This window comes from Lemur catta, chromosome 1 (assembly GCF_020740605.2).
Source record: "Lemur catta isolate mLemCat1 chromosome 1, mLemCat1.pri, whole genome shotgun sequence".
Lineage (NCBI taxonomy): Eukaryota > Metazoa > Chordata > Mammalia > Primates > Lemuridae > Lemur > Lemur catta.
The window spans coordinates 113,129,382-113,149,847 of NC_059128.1; the positions used below are offsets into that span (position 1 = coordinate 113,129,382).

At 43.4% G+C, this 20,466-nt stretch overlaps 1 protein-coding gene across 3 annotated transcripts in view; it reads right to left on the reverse strand.

Annotated features, from left to right (window-relative positions):
• Positions 1-8,331: 8,331 nt before the first annotated feature.
• The window catches only part of ADGRE1 (adhesion G protein-coupled receptor E1), a 48,573-nt gene continuing 36,438 nt past the window's right edge, over positions 8,332-20,466 (reverse strand). For all 3 annotated transcript variants that reach the window (XM_045548473.1, XM_045548462.1, XM_045548465.1), the window contains 7 exons: positions 19,624-19,818; positions 18,131-18,366; positions 17,036-17,102; positions 14,057-14,148; positions 11,032-11,200; positions 10,820-10,924; positions 8,332-9,881 (listed from right to left, as the gene is read on the reverse strand). In XM_045548473.1, the coding sequence (XP_045404429.1) occupies positions 9,876-9,881; positions 10,820-10,924; positions 11,032-11,200; positions 14,057-14,148; positions 17,036-17,102; positions 18,131-18,366; positions 19,624-19,818 (870 nt within the window). In that variant the 3' untranslated portion in view covers positions 8,332-9,875. The remainder of the gene's footprint in view (positions 9,882-10,819; positions 10,925-11,031; positions 11,201-14,056; positions 14,149-17,035; positions 17,103-18,130; positions 18,367-19,623; positions 19,819-20,466) is intronic.

Consider the following 20,466-nt stretch of genomic DNA (forward strand, 5'->3'; position numbering starts at 1 on the left):
TCATCATAGCTCAGAGCAACCTCAAATTCCTGGACTCAAGCAATTCTCCAGCCTCCCAAGTAGCTGAGACTACAAGCATACTTGGCTGATTTTTTTCTAATTTTTGTAGAGAGGGACTCTCACTGTGTTGTTCAGGCTGATCTCAAACTCCTGGCCTCAAGCAATCCTCCTGCCTTAGCCTCCAAAAAGTGCTAGGATTACAGGCGTGAGCCACCACACCCAGCCTCTTTTTTTTTTTTTTTTACATTGCTGTTATATATTTGATTTTTAAAAAATATTTCTCATTGATAAATATATATATATTTATGGGGTAAAATGTGATGTTTCAAAATATGTTTACTTTGTGGAACTATGAAGTCAAAGTAATTAACATATTCATCACCTCACATACATATAATTTTTTGTGATGAGGACATTTAAAATCTACTCTTTTAGTAATTTGGAAATATAAGTCTTATTATTAACGGTCATCACCATGCAGTATGATAGATGTCTAAAGCATCCCCCCTAGTTAACTGAAACTCTGTGCCTTCTGACCAACACCTCCCTATTTCCACCTCCCAACCCTGCCCCATCCTCTGTTAACCACTGTTCTAGCCTCTACTTCTATTAGTTCCACTTTTTTCTTTGTCCAAAAAAAAAAATATATAAGATGTTAAAAATAACCAGATAGAAAAGGAACCTAGTTTGAAAGAGACTTAGAAACAAGTCAGCCAATTGCAGTGTCTTACTGAACCCAAATTAAACAAATCATCTTTTAAAAGGTTATAAAGCTGAACATTTCATGATGTTAAAGAATGACTCTCTGTTTTCCATAGACGTGATAATTCACCCTCAGCTTCCTCGCCTGTCAATTTGGATGTCTGCTCTAGCGGAAGCTAGAGGTAGGACAAGAGGTTTTCTGTGAAGAAATCTGATCTTTTGGAGATGCAAACTAAAAATTTTGCATGTGAAATAATGCAGTGGCTAAGATTTGCTTCAACGTAATTGAGTAGGGGGAGTAGTTCAGGGGACTGGGTGGAAGGAAAGATGAATAAGATTGGCCAGGAGTTAATCATTGTTGAAGCTGGGTGAAGGGTCTGCTATTCTCCCTACACTTTATATGTTTGAAAAGTTCCATAATAAAAAAAAGGTGGAGCAGGGAGCGGGGTGGGGAGGCGGAGGAAGTTGATCTCAATGGTGTACTGTTAAGTTAGTAAATAAACAACTCCCACAGGACAGAAGTAGGTTTGCTAATATTTGTATAAAATAGGGAGAGGATAAGGAAAATGTTAGCATACTATATACAGTTGGAAATAATGTATACATATATTTATACTATATTTATATAACAGGGCAACTATCTCCCCTATTTTACAAAAAGTGTTAGAATTCTACATATAATGCTATATGTATGTGTGTGTATATGTATATACATGCACAAAGTCATACATGCAAATATACAAACATAAATGCACGAAGTGCATGCATATATCTGTCATGATACTGTATTTGTATAAAATATTCTGAAGGGTACCTAAGAAACTCATAACATCAAGTGGTTTTGAAAATGAGTGGCTGGGAAGCTGAAGCAAAGAGACTTGTCACATTTCATCTTCTTGTGCCTTTTGCAGTTTGAACCAAGTGAAGGTCTTTTCTACTGAAAAAATAAATCATTTCTGACAAAGAAAACAGTGGCAGTGCCAGACATCACTATAAATGAGCCTTTTGAAAGAGACTTTAAGAAGCATCGCACTAAGTGATTGCCTGTGGATATCATTTTAAAATTTGAAAAGCACTCTCCTAAGGTAATGCCAGTGGGCAGTGGGAGTTTAAGATAAAACTTCCAGTGCACATTAGGAGAGATAATGTGCCCTGCTGATCTGCTAAGACACTCACACAGCGGTGCCAATGATGATAAAGTTGCTGATGGGGAAGATGTACTAAGCGGTTTGAAGAAAACAGTTTCATAAAATGGAAGCAGGAAGAAAGACAGCATTTGAATATGTGCAATGCCCATAATTTGATATCATAAATGAAAATCATGCTGTATTAGGCTATTTGAGTAGCCTGGAAAGCAATTATAATATAGCATTAGGATAAAAGGCAGATTATATGATTCTATTACGACACACTATGTTATGCATGTATCAAAATGTCACCTGTACTCCATAAAATATACAATTACTATGTATTAATAAAAATGCAGGTTATACAGCAAAGTATATAATATCACATTTAAAGGAATTATAACCATGATGAGCTGAAATAAAAAAAATATATAAAAAAAAAAAAAATAAAAAAAAAAAAAAAAAAAAAAAAAAAAAAAGGAATTATAAATGTGAATAGGAGATTGACATTATGAATGATTTTATAAATTATTTATTTATTTTTCTCTAAGCCTTAGTTTGTTGATAAAACATTATGAGTGGTTTTGTTTTTTTTTTTTATTTCAGTTTATTATGAGGGTACAAAAGTTTAGGTTATGTATATTGCCCATGCCCCCCCACCCCCCTGAGTCAGAGCTTCAAGTGTGTCCATTCTCCAGACAGTGCGCCTCACACTCATTATGTAGGCATACACCTACATAAATAATGAGTGGTTTTAAATCCCTTTTTATTTAGCTATAATTCTAAATTTTGCATATTGCTTTAACGATAAGAAATTAATAATAATAATGAAGTTTTTTAATAGAATAGAACACAAAATAACTTTAAAAATGGGTTCTCTTGGCAGCTCTGTCCCTTCTCCAAACTCCTGTCTTGATATATCTACTGGGCTTTGATCTTTGAATTTGGAATCTGTTAGGGCTGCCTGCGTCTTACACAGCAGTTCACACTCAATGCCCCACCCACGGTTAGGGTGAGAAATCTCTCTCATCCTTTCCATTACTGTATCCTAAAATCATTTATGGGAACTCTACTATGGGCCAGGTGCCTTGCTAGGAACATTCTGACTATCATCTCATTGAAAGCCCACAAGCACCTTATGACGTAGGTCTTATCATTGTCTCCCCACTCTTCAGATGAAGAAAATTGCTGTTTCAAGAGATTATATGGCTTGCTCAAGGTCATGCCGCTAGGGAAATGCAGAGCTAAGACTTGTACAAAGTCTCCCTGAGTCCAAAGCCCGTGTCCAACCACCTCCCCAAGGTCAGGAACCCCAATGTCACTGGGAGGCTAGACATGGAACGCAAGTAAGTCAGACCATGGGTGGAAAGCAGTGGGTACCGTGGGAAACCGGAGACCACAGGCTCTAGCTAGAGACAGCCACATCCACGTTTCCCTAAACACAGAGCCAGGGGACCCCCAGCTTGCAATCTCTGCAGTGGACAATATCGCCTGATTGAAAACCAATTTCTGCAGTGGGAATCTTGTGTCCCACGGGAGGAATTATACTTAGTCCCTCTCTGGATGCCTTTCCTCTCTCAATAAATACCTGTCTCCCTTTTTCACTCACGTTTCTCATCCTTCCAAAACAATATTTTACTCTAAAATACGCTCAAAGCAAAGGATCCCTGTCTGAGTGAGGACAATTGTTTTTTGAGGCCTCATTTGAAACAAATTTAACTAAAGTGAGTATATTTACATAAAAGAGGTGACAATAAATATTTGTCAGAACAACTGAAGTCTCTAGGGATGCTGATTTGTAGAGATTTTTGGCTGTAACCAACTGAGAAATGCATTTCAAAGGGGGGCAACTGAACCAAGTTTCACAAGATAATATTCACCATGTACAGCACCTGATATTTTATAATTTTTATGGTCCTTTTCATGTTTGGTGGTTGCCAGGCTGGTTGTTATGCACTAAGTTGGATTCATGGTCCATCCCCCTCCAGTGGGTCATAACCAGCTGGCTGAAAAACGTTGACCTGCAAATCTCTTTTCTTTGGCACAAATCAAGCATACAACCCTTCCACTGTGAGCCTGGCATCTACCTGCGCTGGTGTGTTTCTTATGGGGGTGAGGTGTGTGCAAAAGTTCTTTACTCACCGTATGATCTCAGGAAACTCACTTATTTTTTTAAGACCTTGTTTTCCTCATTTTTTTACAACAAATTAGTTATATGCTACATTTGTTGTAGGCTCTTTTCTCTTGAAACTTTGTCATTTTAGTCCACCTGAAACCCCTTAAGACTCAATTCGACACCTCCTCTGAGTGTGCAGAAGCATCTCAGTAGGTTGCACACTCCCACACAACAACACACACTCCTTGTCCCGGCAGAAGGGAACAAATAAACATGAGACAGATGCTGTATAGCAACATTCAAGAAATGAAGCAACAGGACATGGAGTGAGGTCTCCTTGAAAAGGTTTCCAGAGACAGAATACTTTTCCAGACAGACAATCACAGGTAAAACATTTCTCTATTTTCTATGAGAAGACACTGTGCCTACTTACCCCAAAGATGAAAAGTCCTTGCCTCCAACCCAGCCTGGTAGCTCCTCAGAACTAACAGAAGAGGAAGTGCATCGCCACTTATCAGGAGGTCTAATTTCTCAAGGAGTCTTGTGGGTAGACGAGAAGGCTGGGCTGTTGGTCAGGGAGTTTGCCTAATGGTCCGAGGTCCATTAGTTCTCCTTTCATTACAGTAATTTAAATCCTGCATTACCAGCATGGGCCATATTGAATTGCCTTGGAAAATGAACTTGGGAATGGTGATGGCGTTCAAAACGGGACAAACCCAATAAATAATGGGGAGTGGATTCAACTCTCATGGATGCCAAGGAAATAGGTCCAACTTTGAAGAGACACTTTATGTTTTACTGCAAGAGTTGAAGGCCAGAGTGTGGAAGGGAGAAATCAGCATGTCTCTGTATTACCTATTGTCCCATTTCAAAATCACTTCTCAGTGAACCACTCTGGGAAAATGACTTGCCCATATTCTTGGACTTTGGGATAGGGCCACCCAACAAGCTTACACAAATCTGTTAATACTTGGCTGGTAAAAGTTCCTGACAGGTTTCACTAGAATGGTGTACTGCAATATTTGTCTCATTTGTATTAGAAGACCCTTGGGAAGATCCAGCATGGATATGGCATACACCCTCTAGTCTGGCAAGTCCAAATTCACACCTAGTGATTCACTTCTTGTCTTGATTTTACTACATTTATGAATCATGGCCTTATTGTCCCTAATATTAATGCCTTGATTTTTCTGTTTCTCATTTAGTTTTATAAATTAATAACAGCAAACGCAATAAAGTATTGAAATAATCCCCCAGTGATGGCTGCATAGTTGGGTTGGTGGTCAGCCTCTCCACGTACCACTCAACATGTTTGCTGTGTCATCTTGTGAATGACAATTGGAGAGTTCCAGTCTGTCATTTTCAGCTGTACTGAAATCAAAATTGTCTGAATGTAAAACTGAAATGCCTGAATCCAAGAGAAGTCCCTGATATTCTGAGCACTCTGTGTGCTCACCGCCCAATTCTGCACGTGATAGATTGTTTGCATAAGTGAATGCAAGAATTCCCTGTCTTTGAGTGTGGTCTCTCTTCCACACTGACTCAAAGCTTGGCCATGTCACTGGCTTTGGCCAAATATACATTAACTAAAAGGATGCAAAGAAAGTGCCAGCTTGCTGGAGAAAAAGAGACCATGTGGGCCGTGTGGAAGGGAGCGAGGCTCACCAACCAACAAGCTGTCACTCTGATTGCCAACCTGCTGACCACCAGGTGTGTGAGTGAGGCCATGTTAGATCATTCAATCAGCTGACCCACCACTGACCACCAACACATGGAAGAGACCAGTGAAGCCAACCCAGGTCAGAAGCAATATGTAGCCATGCCACAAAATCAAGAAGTAAATAAAATAGTTGTTATATTAAGCAAAAATTTTAAAAATTCACTGGGTACAGTGGCTTATGCCTGTAGACCTAGCACTCTGGGAGGCAGAGGTAAGAGGATCACTTGAGGTCAGGAGTTTGAGACCAGCCTGAGCAAGAGCAAGACTCCCGTTTGTACTAAAAATAGGAAAAATTAGCAGGGCATGGTGGTGCACACCTGTAGTTCCAGCTGTTTGGGAGACTGAGGCAGAAGGATCGCTTGAGCCCCAGAGTTCAAGGCCGTAGTGAGCTGTGATTGCACCACTGCACTCCAGCCTCGGGTGACAGAGTGAGACTTGGTCTCAAAAAAAAAATTAAAAAATTTGTGGAGGAGATGATTTGTTACACAGCCAAAGCTAACTGATACACTTCCCAAAGTAGCCCAGAAGGAATTCTTTCCACTTATGTTGTCAGGCATGTTACTATTTGACTTCACCTCCCAACCACAGCTGATTGGAACATGGATTTGTCCATATGGCAACCAACAATGTAAGAGGTGGCCAAGAAGAACAATGTACCTTAAAACAGTTCTCTGTGTTGGACATTGACTGACCAATCCATTCAGCTTGTGTCTCACCCAGGGAGTTTGAATGCTAAACCCCAGACAGACATAGACAAACACTTGAGTGACCCATGAGCCAACGAACAAATTAAGACATAACAAAAGCAGAAGTGGTCAGACATGAGAATCTGTTGATAATCTTCCTCTCAAACCTCTACTTTGGGTATCTCACCTGGGCCTTGGTAGAGAAGCAGGCTGTCACCATTATCTGTTACCATCACAGAACCAATTGTTTGACATGGTGTGGTCACCTCTCAAACTTTAACAGACATGCAAGAATTCACCTTAGGCAATTGTGAAACATATCTGTTCTCCGTCCGTGTACACCCTGCTCTGTGCGTTGAGAGGTTGCCCTGTGTGTTCTGCAACATCTCAGACCCCCATGTTCTGTGCCTTGAAGCTGAGTTTGGCCAATGCTGGCCCTGCAAGGAGAGAGGAGGACTGGAGGAGTGAGTGATGGAGATGTTGATTTCCTCAGCTCCTGCTTCCCTGCAAGGGCTGCACATGTGGGCATTGGTTAGATTCTTCCACTGAAGGCTAAAGCCCTTGCCAGGTTCCTATAACTGCTTTCTCTCTTCACCTTTTCAAGACAATGGTGGTGACAGCTCCCCACACATTGCTAATCCCAGGATGTCCCACCATCGTTTGTTGAGTTCCCTTAGTCCTGCCCACATCTAAATAAATAGTCCTTGCATTAAACCCTCCTCATTTAACCCATTTGACTGGGTGAGCTGCTTCTCCCCAAGTCACCCATTAACACACACCCCTGGACCTATACCAGCATTACTCTTTCTTATTAACTGTCACAGAGGAGGAAACCACATTTTAAGAAAAGAAGGAAATACCATTCTTTTTACCAGCATGGGGATCCAAAGCACAAAACATAAAACACCACTTCCTCCTTTGCTAGTCATTTAAAAGGAATTGTTCCTCAGCAAACTTCCCATGCCTTGACATAGTGGTATTCAGTATACGAATTGGCTGGAAAAACAGTGCCAGTGGTCTGGCCTGCAGGAATGGGATAGAGCCCAGTAGCTGTGCCCCATCTGAATGGCAGCCCAGACCTGGTGCCAAAAGGTTCTGTTTAGTGACTCCTACAAATGTTCTTTCTTGCCTGGTTCACTGGAAGTCAGAGGGACCTAGCCCTTAACTTACATCGTCACCTTTGCTTCCAACAAACCTCTTATGCCAAGTGTGCTTCATGCCTGATATGGTATTAAAACATGGCCCCCACACTCTTTTTTTTTTTTTTTTTTTTGAGATAGAGTCTCACTCTGTCACCCCGGGTAGAGTGCAGTGGCATCATCATAGCTCACTGCTGCATCAAACCTCAAACTCCTGGGCTCGAGCAATCCCCTGCCTCAGCCTCCTTGAGTAGCTAGGACTACAGGTGTGTGCCACCATGACCAGCCAATTTTTTCCTGCTTTTAGTAGAGATGGGGTCTCACTCTTGCTCACGCTGGTCTCACACTCCTGACTGAGACAGGGAACTGACAGGTACTGCTTTAGGCATCCTGTATGTGAACTGAAATAACATCTTAAGGCTTCCCCCACCAGCTGACTGAATGGACCCCCTCTTGGCCAAGGGAAGTAATGGAGACCCCAAAGTCCTACAAAATTTTGTATTCATTACATTGCCTTTAATTCCACCTTGGGTTGAACTATGGAAGTTACACCCACAAGGAGTGGCTGTCTTGAAACCCCCAAGACTGGTTGAGAAATAGGAGATAAGATTCTACAGTTCCCTCTCTGTTATCAGTTAGAAGCCAGGGAAGCTAGCACTAAGAGGACAACCCTTCTCCTAGGTGGTGAGTGTTAAACACTAGAAAAGTTCTAGAAAAGTTATAATATACTCTTATCCAGCTGGAGTGGACGGCCACAGGGCTAGTGGCACGAGGCGCGTGTCCTAAGAGTGGCGGACCTGAATTTCCAAGGGTGTGTTGAAATAAAACACAATCCATATCGTTGCCATTTCGATTTGTTTCTAGATGCAATGTTTAATTTCTTTGGAACCAAAAAGGACATTTAAAGCAGCAGTTCTCAACAAGGAGTGATTCTGGGACCCCCAGGGGAATATTCAACAATGTCCGGGGACATTTTTGATTGTCACGACCAAGACGTAAGGTACTACTGCCATCTCGTGGGTGGAGGCCAGGGGTGCTGTTCGACATCCTACAATGCAAAGAGCATTCCCTTACACTAAGGAATTATCCACCCAAAATGTCAATAATGCCAAGGCTGAGAAACCCAGATGTAAAGGAAAGGTGTGGGATTTTTTTTTTTTTTTGAAGCAAAATGAGACATGGTCTTAAAAAGATAATAAAATCAAATTAGAAAAAAGTTTCATAGGTAAATTCATTTGCAGAAAACTCAAAATCTCCGTGAAATTCTTGATCATTGGGATGGCTATTTTCTTTTAACTTTCAATATTGAGTATATCTCTTATTTGACTTCACGTGCATGTGTTTATGAAGATATCGATGTAATTCATTCCAAACAGGCAATGGTGGAGTCTTACCACAATCACTCCCTCTCTTTCTCTGTGGCACCAAACAGGCCACCACTTTCTGGCCCTCAAGACTATTGAGTTTAGCAAACATGGTGTCACTCAAAGGAGCAAGATGACAACAATTTAAATTGGGTAGGAGCCCTTCATGAAAAATGCTAGACTGGCAGCATAGCATAGCGAGATGTTAGGCTCTACCCCTTAGCTGTTGTGTAATCTTGGGGAAGCCCTGGAACCACTCTGACCTTCAGTTTCCTCATCTTGTAAAACAGGGCTGAGAACAGTGCCTGCTTCTTGGGAGTGTTGGGGAGGGTCCATGATATAGAACCTGGAAGGTGATTGACAGGGTAAATGCTCACTTAACATTGGCTGCCACTGTTACCGATCTTATGTCTCTGTCCACCCTGTCTACTGTTCCTGTCTGCGTCCAAACCATTATGGACTTTGGCAGACATGAGGCACAGGAACCACCATCACGGGGAAGTTTGTGCCAAAGTAGCCTATGCGTCTATGTGCTGTATCAGTTCCTTGGGACTCTCACTACAGTTCCACTGGCCATGTCGTTAAAAGCAGGAAGAATCTTTGTCCTGGGGTAATTCAGTCACAAAGACGACAACTGATTTGTTGAGAGCTGCTCTGTGTCAGGCCCCGATAGATGCAGCAAGACATGCTCAAAACCTCGCACCAACGAATGCAGGAGAAAACAAAACGGTAGACAGATGTTCTCGGCCATGTCATAGAACTGGGATCTGTTATTTCCCAGAACTCTGGAAATTCATAGAGTTGCAGAACACAGAAGACAAAATGGTTCTTTGGAGCAGAAACTCTTGTTTCTCACCACTGCGTAAAACTGTGGGAAGACGGCCCGTGCATCCAAGCTCGGAATCACCCAGCGAGTTCTGGGGCTGATGGGATTCTTCATTTGCAGGTTAAGCTGTGAAGAGACTTCTGAGTAGGCACTTGCTGTACCTACTCATAGCATATTTGAAAGCAAGAAAGGACTTTAACCCTGTGAGAGAGAAAAGAGTTTTTTCAGAGTCAGCAGCAGTTAATACCAATGTGATTCCAAGGGTCATATCTACCAGGGTCTGAGTCTTAAAAATACACAGAGATAAATATAACAACAAAGACGAGAAAGATAAACATTGAAATGTTAGAAGTGCTTGTCTCTAGGGTGGCAGACACTGTTGGCAAATCCAAAAACCATTCCCAGTCGCTTCATCCTCAACAGCTCCCATTCTAGAAGCTAGAAAGCCACACACAACCATCCCTACATCCACGGAAGATGTTCCAAAGTCTGCAGATGCTCAAGTCTCTGACATAAAATGGCATAATATTTGCATATAACTGACACACATCCTTCTGTATACTTAAATCATTACTTCTAATACCTAATATCATGGAAATGCTGTGTCGATAGTTATTAACTGCACTGCTTAAAGAATGATGACAAGAAAAACAGCCTGTGCGTATGCAGTGTTTTTTCCAAATGTTTTCGATCCCCAGTTGGTTGAATCCACGGATGTAGAACCCCTGGATATGGAGAGCTAAGTGTATATGTGTGTGCACGTATGTATATATATGGGTATGTATAAGTGTTTGTGCACACACACACACACACACACACGTTTTTTGCATTCTCTTTTGAGCCAATTATTAACATCTACCTGATCTGGTTCCTTCACTGATTAATGAGTAGAATAAAATCCTTAATGTGCTCATTTGATATCTGTATGAGTCACGATTTTATCCTTTTTTGGTCACACAGATTGTAAGGGAAGCCCTGCTTCCAAACCCACAGTGCTCCACCCTCACTTTATTGCATGAACTAACTAAGGTGGGTGCACTCAGCTCCCAGGTGGTACTTGACACCTGGCAGCATGGAGCGTCGCTAAGCAGCAAGCCCACCTCCTTCCCAGTGCCTGCGGGAAGCACGCGGTCTCTCACCGTCTTGGACGTGGATGGCACAGAGGACAGCAAGATCACCGAGGACTGGGACTGGGAACTGGGCTTGGTCTTCCTGGTGATCCACCTCCTATATTCCTCACGTACCTGGAGACCGAGACAAATCGTTTGCAGATGAAGCGAAACAGTCCTGGTGCAGGCATGTTGGGCAGAGGGCTTGTGGCGGGGAGACAGGGAAGGCAGTGGCCACACACCTGGCGGCTGAGCAGACAGTGAATCAGGAAGATGAAGGCTCCCTGCAGGCTGTTGATGATGGTGAACAGGTAGGCCATGACACTGGCTATGGGTCCAATCTGGAAAAGGCCCAACACCCAGCTGCAGCCCAGGACAAAGAGCTGGGCGAAGGCCTTGAAGGTCAGTAACCTGGGGGAGAAGATTTGCAGAGCATTATGGTTCTAGGAAGTGACCGTCGTCCTTGTGGGCCATGCTGCTAGGAACCCTCTGAGGCTGCCACCATGTGACCTGCCACGTGGGTGGGGACAAATGTGGAGTCTGCAAGTCAAGATGCAGGGGAACTGAATCCTACAGGAATGAAAACACAGTCAGCCTGCAGACACACATAGACACAAAGCTGTTTGGACACGTGTATTTAATGAACTTTTGCTTGTAGTCATGAAAAGATAGGAGGATCCACATGTCCAAAAATCTGGGGCACATTAAATAAATGGTGAAGCCATAGAATAAAATACAATGAAGACTTTCTTTGTATTGATGTAAAATTCACCTAACATGAAACTCACCATTTTAACCACGTAAAGTGTGCAATTCAGCGGCATCGAGTACATTCCCAGTGTTCAACAACCATTGCCACTATCTAGCTCCACAACATTGTCACTGACCCCAAGAGAAACCCCATACCTATTAAGCATTTGTTCCTCATCCCTCACTCCCTCAAGTGGAAACAACCCAAATACCTAACAGCAGATGAATGGATACACAAAGGCAGTATATCCATTCAATGGAATATTATACAGCCATAAAAAGGAGTGATACAATGATATATGACACAATGGGTAAATCTTGCAAACTTAATGTGGAGTAAAAGAAACCAGACACAAAAGACCACATATTGTATGATTTCAATCATATAAAATTTCCACAATAGGCAAATTTATGGAGATTGAAAGCAGATGATAAAGACATTTTAAAAAATAATATGAGAGTGACAATATGCTATAGCAGGTAAGAGGACAGGCTCTGGGTCAGACTGCCTGCATTCTAAGTCTCCCTGATCTATTCACTAACTATGTGGCCTCAGGAAGTTATTTAACCTCACTGTGCCTCAATTTTCTCACTTTGACATAGGGATAATAATACAATACCTGTATGATCAACTTGTTCTCCAGATTAGAGGATGAGATAGCAAGACCCTTAAGGTGCTTAGAACAGTATCTGGCCCAAAGTAAGCATTTTTGTTAGCTGTTATGAGCCACAAGTATCGATACGAAACAAGCTCTATGCTATTTGGAAAAAGCAAAGTGCAGAACAACATATATAGTACCCTATCGTTTATGCAACATTAGGTGGATATGTAGCCATAAAGTGTTCTGGAAGGAAGCACACTTTGAGTGATAATGGTTGCTTCAGGTTGGGGCAGATCAGGAGATCTGGGAGTATACCAGGAAATAAAGAAATGTTAATGGACGCAGAGCTTCCTTGTGGGATGATTGAAATATTCTGGAACTAGATAGCAGTGGTGGTTGCACAGCATTGTGAATGCACTAAAAGCCACTAAACTGTACCCTTGAAAGTGGTTAAAATGGTAAAATTCATCTTATGTGAAATGTACTGTTTAAATTTTTGCCATTCGTGTGTGTTAACTTTGTTTCAGCTTCTTAACTTTTATACTAACATTTCAAAAATATTTAAAATGGATATGGGATAAGATACTGACAAAAAAAGAAGCAGCAGCAGCAGACTGGGCACAGTGGCTCATGACTGTAATCCCAGTACTTTGGGAGGCTGAGGTGGCAAGAGTGCTTGAGGCCAGGAGTTCAAGACCAACCTCAGCAACATAGAAAGACCCCGTCTCAACAAAAAATAGAAAAATTAGCTGGGCACAGTGATGCATATCTGTAGTTCCAGCTACTCAGGAGGCTGAGGCAGGAGGATCACTTGAGCCCAGGAGTTTGAGGTTGCAGTGGGCTATGATAATGCCACAGCAATCTTACCCAGGAATCAGTGAAACACTGTCTCAATTTTAAAAAAAAGCAGCAGCAAAGAATATGATCAAGTTATGGACAATAAAACCTAGACAATGGTTGTAGTAGGTTCTTAAAATGAACAGTAGGAGAGTAAGAAAGTTAAGAAATACAAATGATACATAGAAATATGAAGAAGTCTTACATCTTTAATATACAATAACATACATGTATTAATAACTAAAATAATAAGACAGTATATTTTACCTATTGGATCAGTAAAACCAAACAAAACCAAAAACAATGATAAACTCCAGTGTTGGCAATGCTGCAGGTAAACAAGCACTCTCATAATTAGAAACAACTTTACTGCAAACCAGTTTGGAAGGTATACGTATGTATATACTAAAAGCATTCTAATCCAATCTATCCTATATCCAGGCAATTTTGCACATAGCGTTGTAATTAAATAACTCCCATGTAGAAGGATTTACCTACGAGGGTATTCAAGGCAGTATTGTTTATTAAAAAAATATATAGTAGCAACTTAAGTGTCTATGAATAAGAGATAATATAAATATAATGAACTGCATCTTTGCACTGAAATGCTATGGAAAAAAATTATTGTGGAATAATTTCTAATTAAGTGATAAAATATTAATGATTAAGATTTAAAAATTACAAAAATAGTATGATTCTGTTTCTTGTAAATATGCACATATAAGTATGCATAGAGAAGAATTAGAAAATTTATGAATAGTTGGAATATATGCAACACTCACTGTGCCTAGTTACTGTGCTAAACTCTTCATAAGCCACATATAATAAGCAGTGTTAATGTCCTCATTCTACAGATGAGGAAACCAAGGTTCAGAGAGGTTATGTAACTTGCCTAAGGTCACACAGCTATTAGGGAGCAGCACTGGGGTTGGAGCCTCCTGATCTAGACCCTGTGCTGCTCTAACCAGGCCTCGTCACCTCTGTGTTGGGCACAGGATCCAGCATACAAAAGATGCACAGAGAACTTTTGTGGGAAGAAGGCGTGGAAACTGGAAAAGGAAAGGAAAGAGGGCTGCACCTGGTGTCTTTTAGCGTCGAGACTTCGGCGTTGACACTGGAAAGCTTCTGCCTCAGGATGCACAATGTCCAAGTCAGGAGGACGAAGTTGACCTACAAAGTCAAGCAGAAAAGTTCAAGAGACTGAATATACAATTGGACAATGGTGAGACCGTCTATACAAAGAGAACCCTGACCCACAGTCCAACACAGCAAGCCAAACAATGACCCCGGTGGCAATCACCCCTGGACAACCAGGACTTGGTTAATAACTGATAACGTCCCTAATTTTTACCCCTGCTTCTAACTTAAGACCCAAAGGGGGAAGCCAATAGACACTCCTAACCCATCACATAGGACAGCCTGCGTCTAATTAGCCACCTGCCACTGCCCAGTGCCAACAGTTTTTGATCAGGGCAAGCCTGAAGCCCTCTCTCTTTTCCACTATAAAGACATCCCACTCCTCTGCCCACCTTTGAGTCTAAGACAAACGCAAATGACAGTGTCTGACTCCCTTACTGCTGTGCCATCGCAGTCTCTGAGTAAATAGCCTTTGCTTGTTCTCAGCTGAGTGGTCTTTGTTTATTTCCACAGGATGCATCTGTTAAGTTAGGACACAGACTGTGAGCTTGAGTGGAGAGTTGTTAACTTCTCAGGCTCTCCCTCAAAACCACCGGAGCCTGGGACACACACGCTCCCAGGGCAGGGTTTCTCCACCTTGGCAGTGCTGATGTGTGGGGTCTCATCATTCTTGGTATGTGTTCGTGGCGGGGAGCGGGGGCTGCTGTCCCGGGTGTTGCACAACGTTGAGCAGCGTCACTGGCCTCTACCTGCTAGATACTGGCAGCACCCACCCTCCTCCTCGTGATAACCACAAATATCTCCAACCTTTGCCAAGTTCCTCTAAGGGGCAAAACTGTCTCAGCTGAGAACAATTGCTCCAGGGGGACTGTTTTTTCCAAATGAGTAAAACTTCCAGGAGAGCTCAATGTCCATGAAAATTTCAGAATGGGCAACATAAACATGTCATTATCATTATCAGTATCAATATCTTTCCCATTGTTGCTCAGTCCTAATATTATTGCACTCTGATCCATGCCAGACATTGTACCAAGCATCTCACATTGGTGGTTTGAACCCCACCAGCACCTCTGTGGGGAAGGTCTGCAGGGGAGAACTTAGCGTGCCAAGGAAGGAGACAGTTGGTGGTACGGCCGGAGGGCTGAACTTGCAGGGTCGGGGAAGAAAGAGACACTCGGGAAGCTGGGCAGGGCTGGGTCAGGGAGGACCTTAGGTGTCAGGCTTAGAGGATGGGCACTGCCCTGAGAGCAACAGAGAAACCACAGAAGAGTTTCATGCAGAATGGTGTCAGGATCGATTTGGGGTTTTAGGAATATCATTCTGTAAAACCCTCTGTAAAACCTTTGTGCAAGCTCAGTAGAAGAGCTTGTACAAAAATAAAAGAAATCCACAGAGACCAACAATGAAAGAGTAATTATGAAGGCAGAATACTGGAGCTGTCCGAAGTGTGTTTCCTAAAATCAAGACTCTCAAGTGTTAGGGATTTAGGGGTCATTCATGAAGACAGGGGCAAGCCCTTGATTCCACGGAAGGTGAGGAGTCCACAAAATATAGCAAGGACCACATCCTCATTGAATGAATACACAAAAAATTATCTTGGAAAATGAGATAAGTTTTCTGTCCAGAAAAGGTTGGATGTTAGCGAACAAAAAAAGAGAAAAGGTAACAAACTGATACCCTGGCTCAAGAAAAACGAGAGAGAGAGAGAGAGAGAGAGAGAGAGAGAGAGAGAGAGAGAGAGAGAGAGAGAGAGAGAGAGAGAGAGAGGAAAGAAAGAAGAGGACAGGGGTAGAGAGGTGGGGAGAGAGGGGAGGAAGAGGAGGAGGAGGCGTCAGGGGACAGGAAGGAACCATAGCTCTGGCCTCGCATGGTTTGGGAGTTGAAATTTATGTTACCTTCATAGTTTGGGAAACTCTGCAGTGAGAAATTTATTTAACATTGTTTCAGGTTGGTAGTGCCCTGTTACAGGTTGAATTGTGTCCCTGAAAAAGATATGTTGAAGCCCTAACCCCAGGATCTCTGAATGTGTCCTTATTTGGAGATAGAGTCGTACAGACATAATCAAGTTAAGATGAGGTCATAACAGAAAAATTTAGACACAGACAGACACCCGCACAGGGAAGATGATGTGCAGACAGACACAGGTAGAACACCACCAACTACAGCCAAGGAAGGCCTGAGCCTACCAGAAGTTGAAACACATCCCTCCCTAGTGCCCTGAGGGGGAGTGTGGTCCTGCCCATACCTTAATTTCAGACTTTGAGCCTCCAGAACCTTGAAACAATAAATGTCTGTTGTTCTAAGATGCAGAGTGTGACACCTTGTTAGGGCAAAAATCTGATGGACATCAGAGAAAAACCTCTCTGGAGTATTTCCAAGACCTAGATCAGTCAAACATGAGCTCATAATTAAAAATTACCAGTGACACAAGGAAAGGAGCCACCATGAATGAGAGTCAGAAGAAACGTCATCTGGCGGGACAGTAGAGGCTGGATTGGAGGCAGGGAGGCAAAGAGATGGTGTTCAACCTCCTCAGACTTCTCTTTGCCTTTGTCCACCATTCCCTCTGTCACCCCACTGTTCCCCCTTATAATTTCCTTTAATTTGTTTTTATCTCTTCTTTCCTTCAACATCTACATCTAGGAGAGACTGATAGACCCATTCTCACTGGAGCACAAAGGACAAGGGGGATGGATAAGATTGGTGTCCCTCTCAGGGGCGTTTGCATTTCAGCATGAAAAAAACAAATCACAAGTCAAAGAAATCACTCTGTAACTTGGAAATCCCAAGAATCAAGGATCAGAAGGAGAATGTTTGAGGGGAATAAGTGACCTCAGCTGTGCACTGCTCTGGCGGTTCCCGATCCCTCAGGACTCCTTCCTCCTGCTCCAGGATACATTTTGCCAAGCAATTTGCTTACCGTTATGATTACACAAACTGGCCCCAAGAAACTCCAGATGAACCCCGTCTTTGCATCCAGCCAGCAGCTATGGAGAGAAATAGGAGGAGTCAGCGCTGGTCTCAGAGTCCTAACTGTACAGTTATTCACGCCCCAACAACAGCACAAATGGAGGAGCACATTGGGAGGTGAGACTCAGATGATTCTCCTGATGGTTCAGGTTGCATTTTGGTTTCCTTTGGACCATAGCTCTCCCTCTTTCAGACTTTCCCTGGGAAAACGTTCCTGAAATGTTCACCTGGTGTCCGATCTTCAGTTCATCCTCAATTCATAATCTTTGTGATACCTTCCCCCCGCCATGCAAAACTCCCTGCTGGTACACATTGTCATTCCAATCTCACCTCCTCTGAGAAGCCACTCCTGACTACCCTTAGCTAAAATATCCCATGTCTACCCCTGTCCACTCTCTAGCAGAACTCACAGCCTTCTTTCCAAATGGCAGCTATCACTATCACAAGTATCATCTCATACAAATCTTTGCATACTTGCAGACTGGCTTCCCTACTAGACCAGGAGCTACATAAGAATGTGGACCTTGAAAATGGTTATCTCTGTGTGCCCAGCATCCAGGGCAAAGCCTGGCATGGAAAAGGCATTGCGTACTTGTTTACTAGAAGTAAGGAAGGAAGGAAAGAAGACTGGCTTGCCTCTTTCTATCATGTTACTGGTGCATACTTGCTCCTTTTACCATACAACAACCATTTTTCCACGTCCAATAACAGCATCTTAATATTCCTTTAGCAGAAGTACTCTTTCCCCTTCCCCATTCACACACACACACACAGAAGAGAGAAGGAAAATAATGAAGTTAGGCCAAGCAGACGTTCTCTCCCTGGAATGTGAGCCTCAAGTATTATAGTAGTGACTTCTGGATTTGTACAGTGCACAACCTGTGCTGCTGTACATGTTAGCCCTGGGACCAACAGTACAGAAAGTAAGAGCTCAATAAATGGTAGCCACAACTACTGCTGCTGTTATTACTCTTCTTGTTCTTCAGTATTAATTATCATGAACCCTGGCAGCAGGGTCTTTGGGGAGAAAGAGGATGTCACTCACCGGTCATCCATCCCGTAGCCCTTCGGCTGCACACTGGCGGAGACAAACACCAGCAGTGCCGGGAGTCCGTAGCTAAAGGCACAGAGGTACAGCAACTTGACATTGTGAGAGCCGAAGTAATTCACCACCTTCAGGTTCCTGACCATCAGGAAAAGCAGCACAGCCTCCACCAGCATCCAAAAGAAGCAGGCAAGGAACAGGTAGTGCAGAGCACCCGCGATGATGGCGCAGCCCATCTGGGGAGGAGAGGTGCGTCAGGAACCCCCGCCCAGAGAGCAGACGGAGGAGAAGGGGGCAGGGGAGGGACTGCTTTGATTGGGGTTTCCCAACCCTGGCCCATTCACCCGTCTCACAGACATTTATAGGCACACGGTGGTTCCTAACCAGGGGCAGCGCCGTATCCTGGAAGGGGGACCCATGGTCCTGGTCTGTCTGGAACTGAGGTTCCCCAGGACATGTGATTTTCAGTGCTAGCCTGGAAGAGTTTTGGGAAAACTGATAGTTGATCACCCTACTTTAGGGAGTGTTTGAAGATGTGGGGATTCAGCAAACTGCAGCCCAGGGGCTGGCTGCCTGTTTTGTAAATAAAGTTTTATTGGCACAGTGCCACACCCGTGTGTGTGTGTGTGTGTGTGTGTGTGTGTGTGTGTGTGTGTGTGTGTGAGATCTACAGCTGCTTTCACACTACAGCAGCAGTGTTGAGTCATCATGACACTGTGTGGTCTGCAAAGTTGAAAATATTTACTGTGTAGCTCTTTACAGAAAACCTTTGCCCACCTCTAGCCAAATGATGGGGGGTGAGGGTCCCTACCAGCATTTGGTTTTCAAGACATCAGAGAAGCTGAGCATCCCACAGTGAGAGGGGCACAAAGAATGACCATCTCATCCCAAATGTGAATAGTACTCCTTTTAGGAAATCCTAAGAGCCTATGTGTCTGGTAAAAGGTTATGGGGGTAACTGGCCAATGTTCATGCCTTCACGGGGCTCACAGTCAAGTGGAGGAGGTAGAAATAAGGAAATAAATCAATGAATAATCAATATGGCTTCACATAAGTGCTAGGGGGGACAAGAAAGAGTGATAGGATGGAGTAGCTTCTCAGCTGCTGCTTATTGACGTTTGTAACACTGTTGCTGGATCACCCTCTGTCGTGGGACACTGTCCTGTGCATTATAGGACGTTTAGCATCATCCCTGACCTCTACCCACTAGGTGCCAGTGGCACTCTCCCCCCGGTCATGACTACCAAAAATGTCTCCAGACATTGCCCCTGGAGGGGCAAAATCGCCTGGGGTGACAGCCACTGTTTAGACAGTAACTCCATAACATGATCAGGAAAGTGATTTTAAACTGAGGAGCTCGGGGGAGAGTGCTACAGGCAGAGGGCACAGCATGTGCAAAGGCCCTGAGGTCAGAACAAGTATCAAGGGAGTTGAGTTGGGACAAGCTGAGGCAGATGGGGAGATGACGGGGACACAGCCCAAGGGATGTGCACCTGGTTTTCAGTCTTGTCTATACCAATGAGGAAGAGAATCTCGGCCAAGAAGAGGCAAATGCAGAGGTTCAGGTGGAGGTAGGTGTTACGATTTTGAATGGAGCGGCACAGCAGGAAGGTGGCAATGGCCAAGATGAGGCACACCAGGGAGATGATCATGCCCACGTGGCTGATGACATACAAGGAGAACTCCATCTGTTGGGAAGAAATTCAGCTGTTGGCCTCAGAAGGGGATCCAAATCCTCCCCAGGCAGGGAAAAAAATTATCCAGACCCCCGGCTTGAGCAGAAAGGACTCAGAGCATTTTTTTCCTTGGACACTCAGAGTGAGCTAGGTCCATCATCATCTTTTGCAATGCATTGCAATCCATGCATTCCCAGCCCTGTCCTGTGCTCTGCCCTGTGTATTCCTGGGGCTGGATGTCCACAAACTACATCTCCCAGAATCCTTCGGGACTAAGGTCATGAGTGTAATTCAGCTTCTCCAAAGAGATACACTGTGAAAGGTTTGGAAGGCAGAATGGAAGCCAGTACCAGCTTTCTTCAGACAGGAATCAGCTGTGGCTAAATTTCATATCCCAACAGTTCGGTTCCCAATTTTATGGGGGTAGGGCAGGGGACATGACAGTAGCAATATCTGACCACTGGATTACAGCTGCGGGTGGGGTTGTCACCTTGAAGGCAAAATCCAAGTGGCAGCTCCCTGACTTCAACTCCTCTATCACCTTCCAGCGATTTTATGAGCACCCAATTCCCTGGGTTAAATCTCTTTCTGGTTGAAATACCTGGAGTGGTTTCTGCTTCCTGCACTGAATCCTGACTGACACTCAAACATTCAGGAATG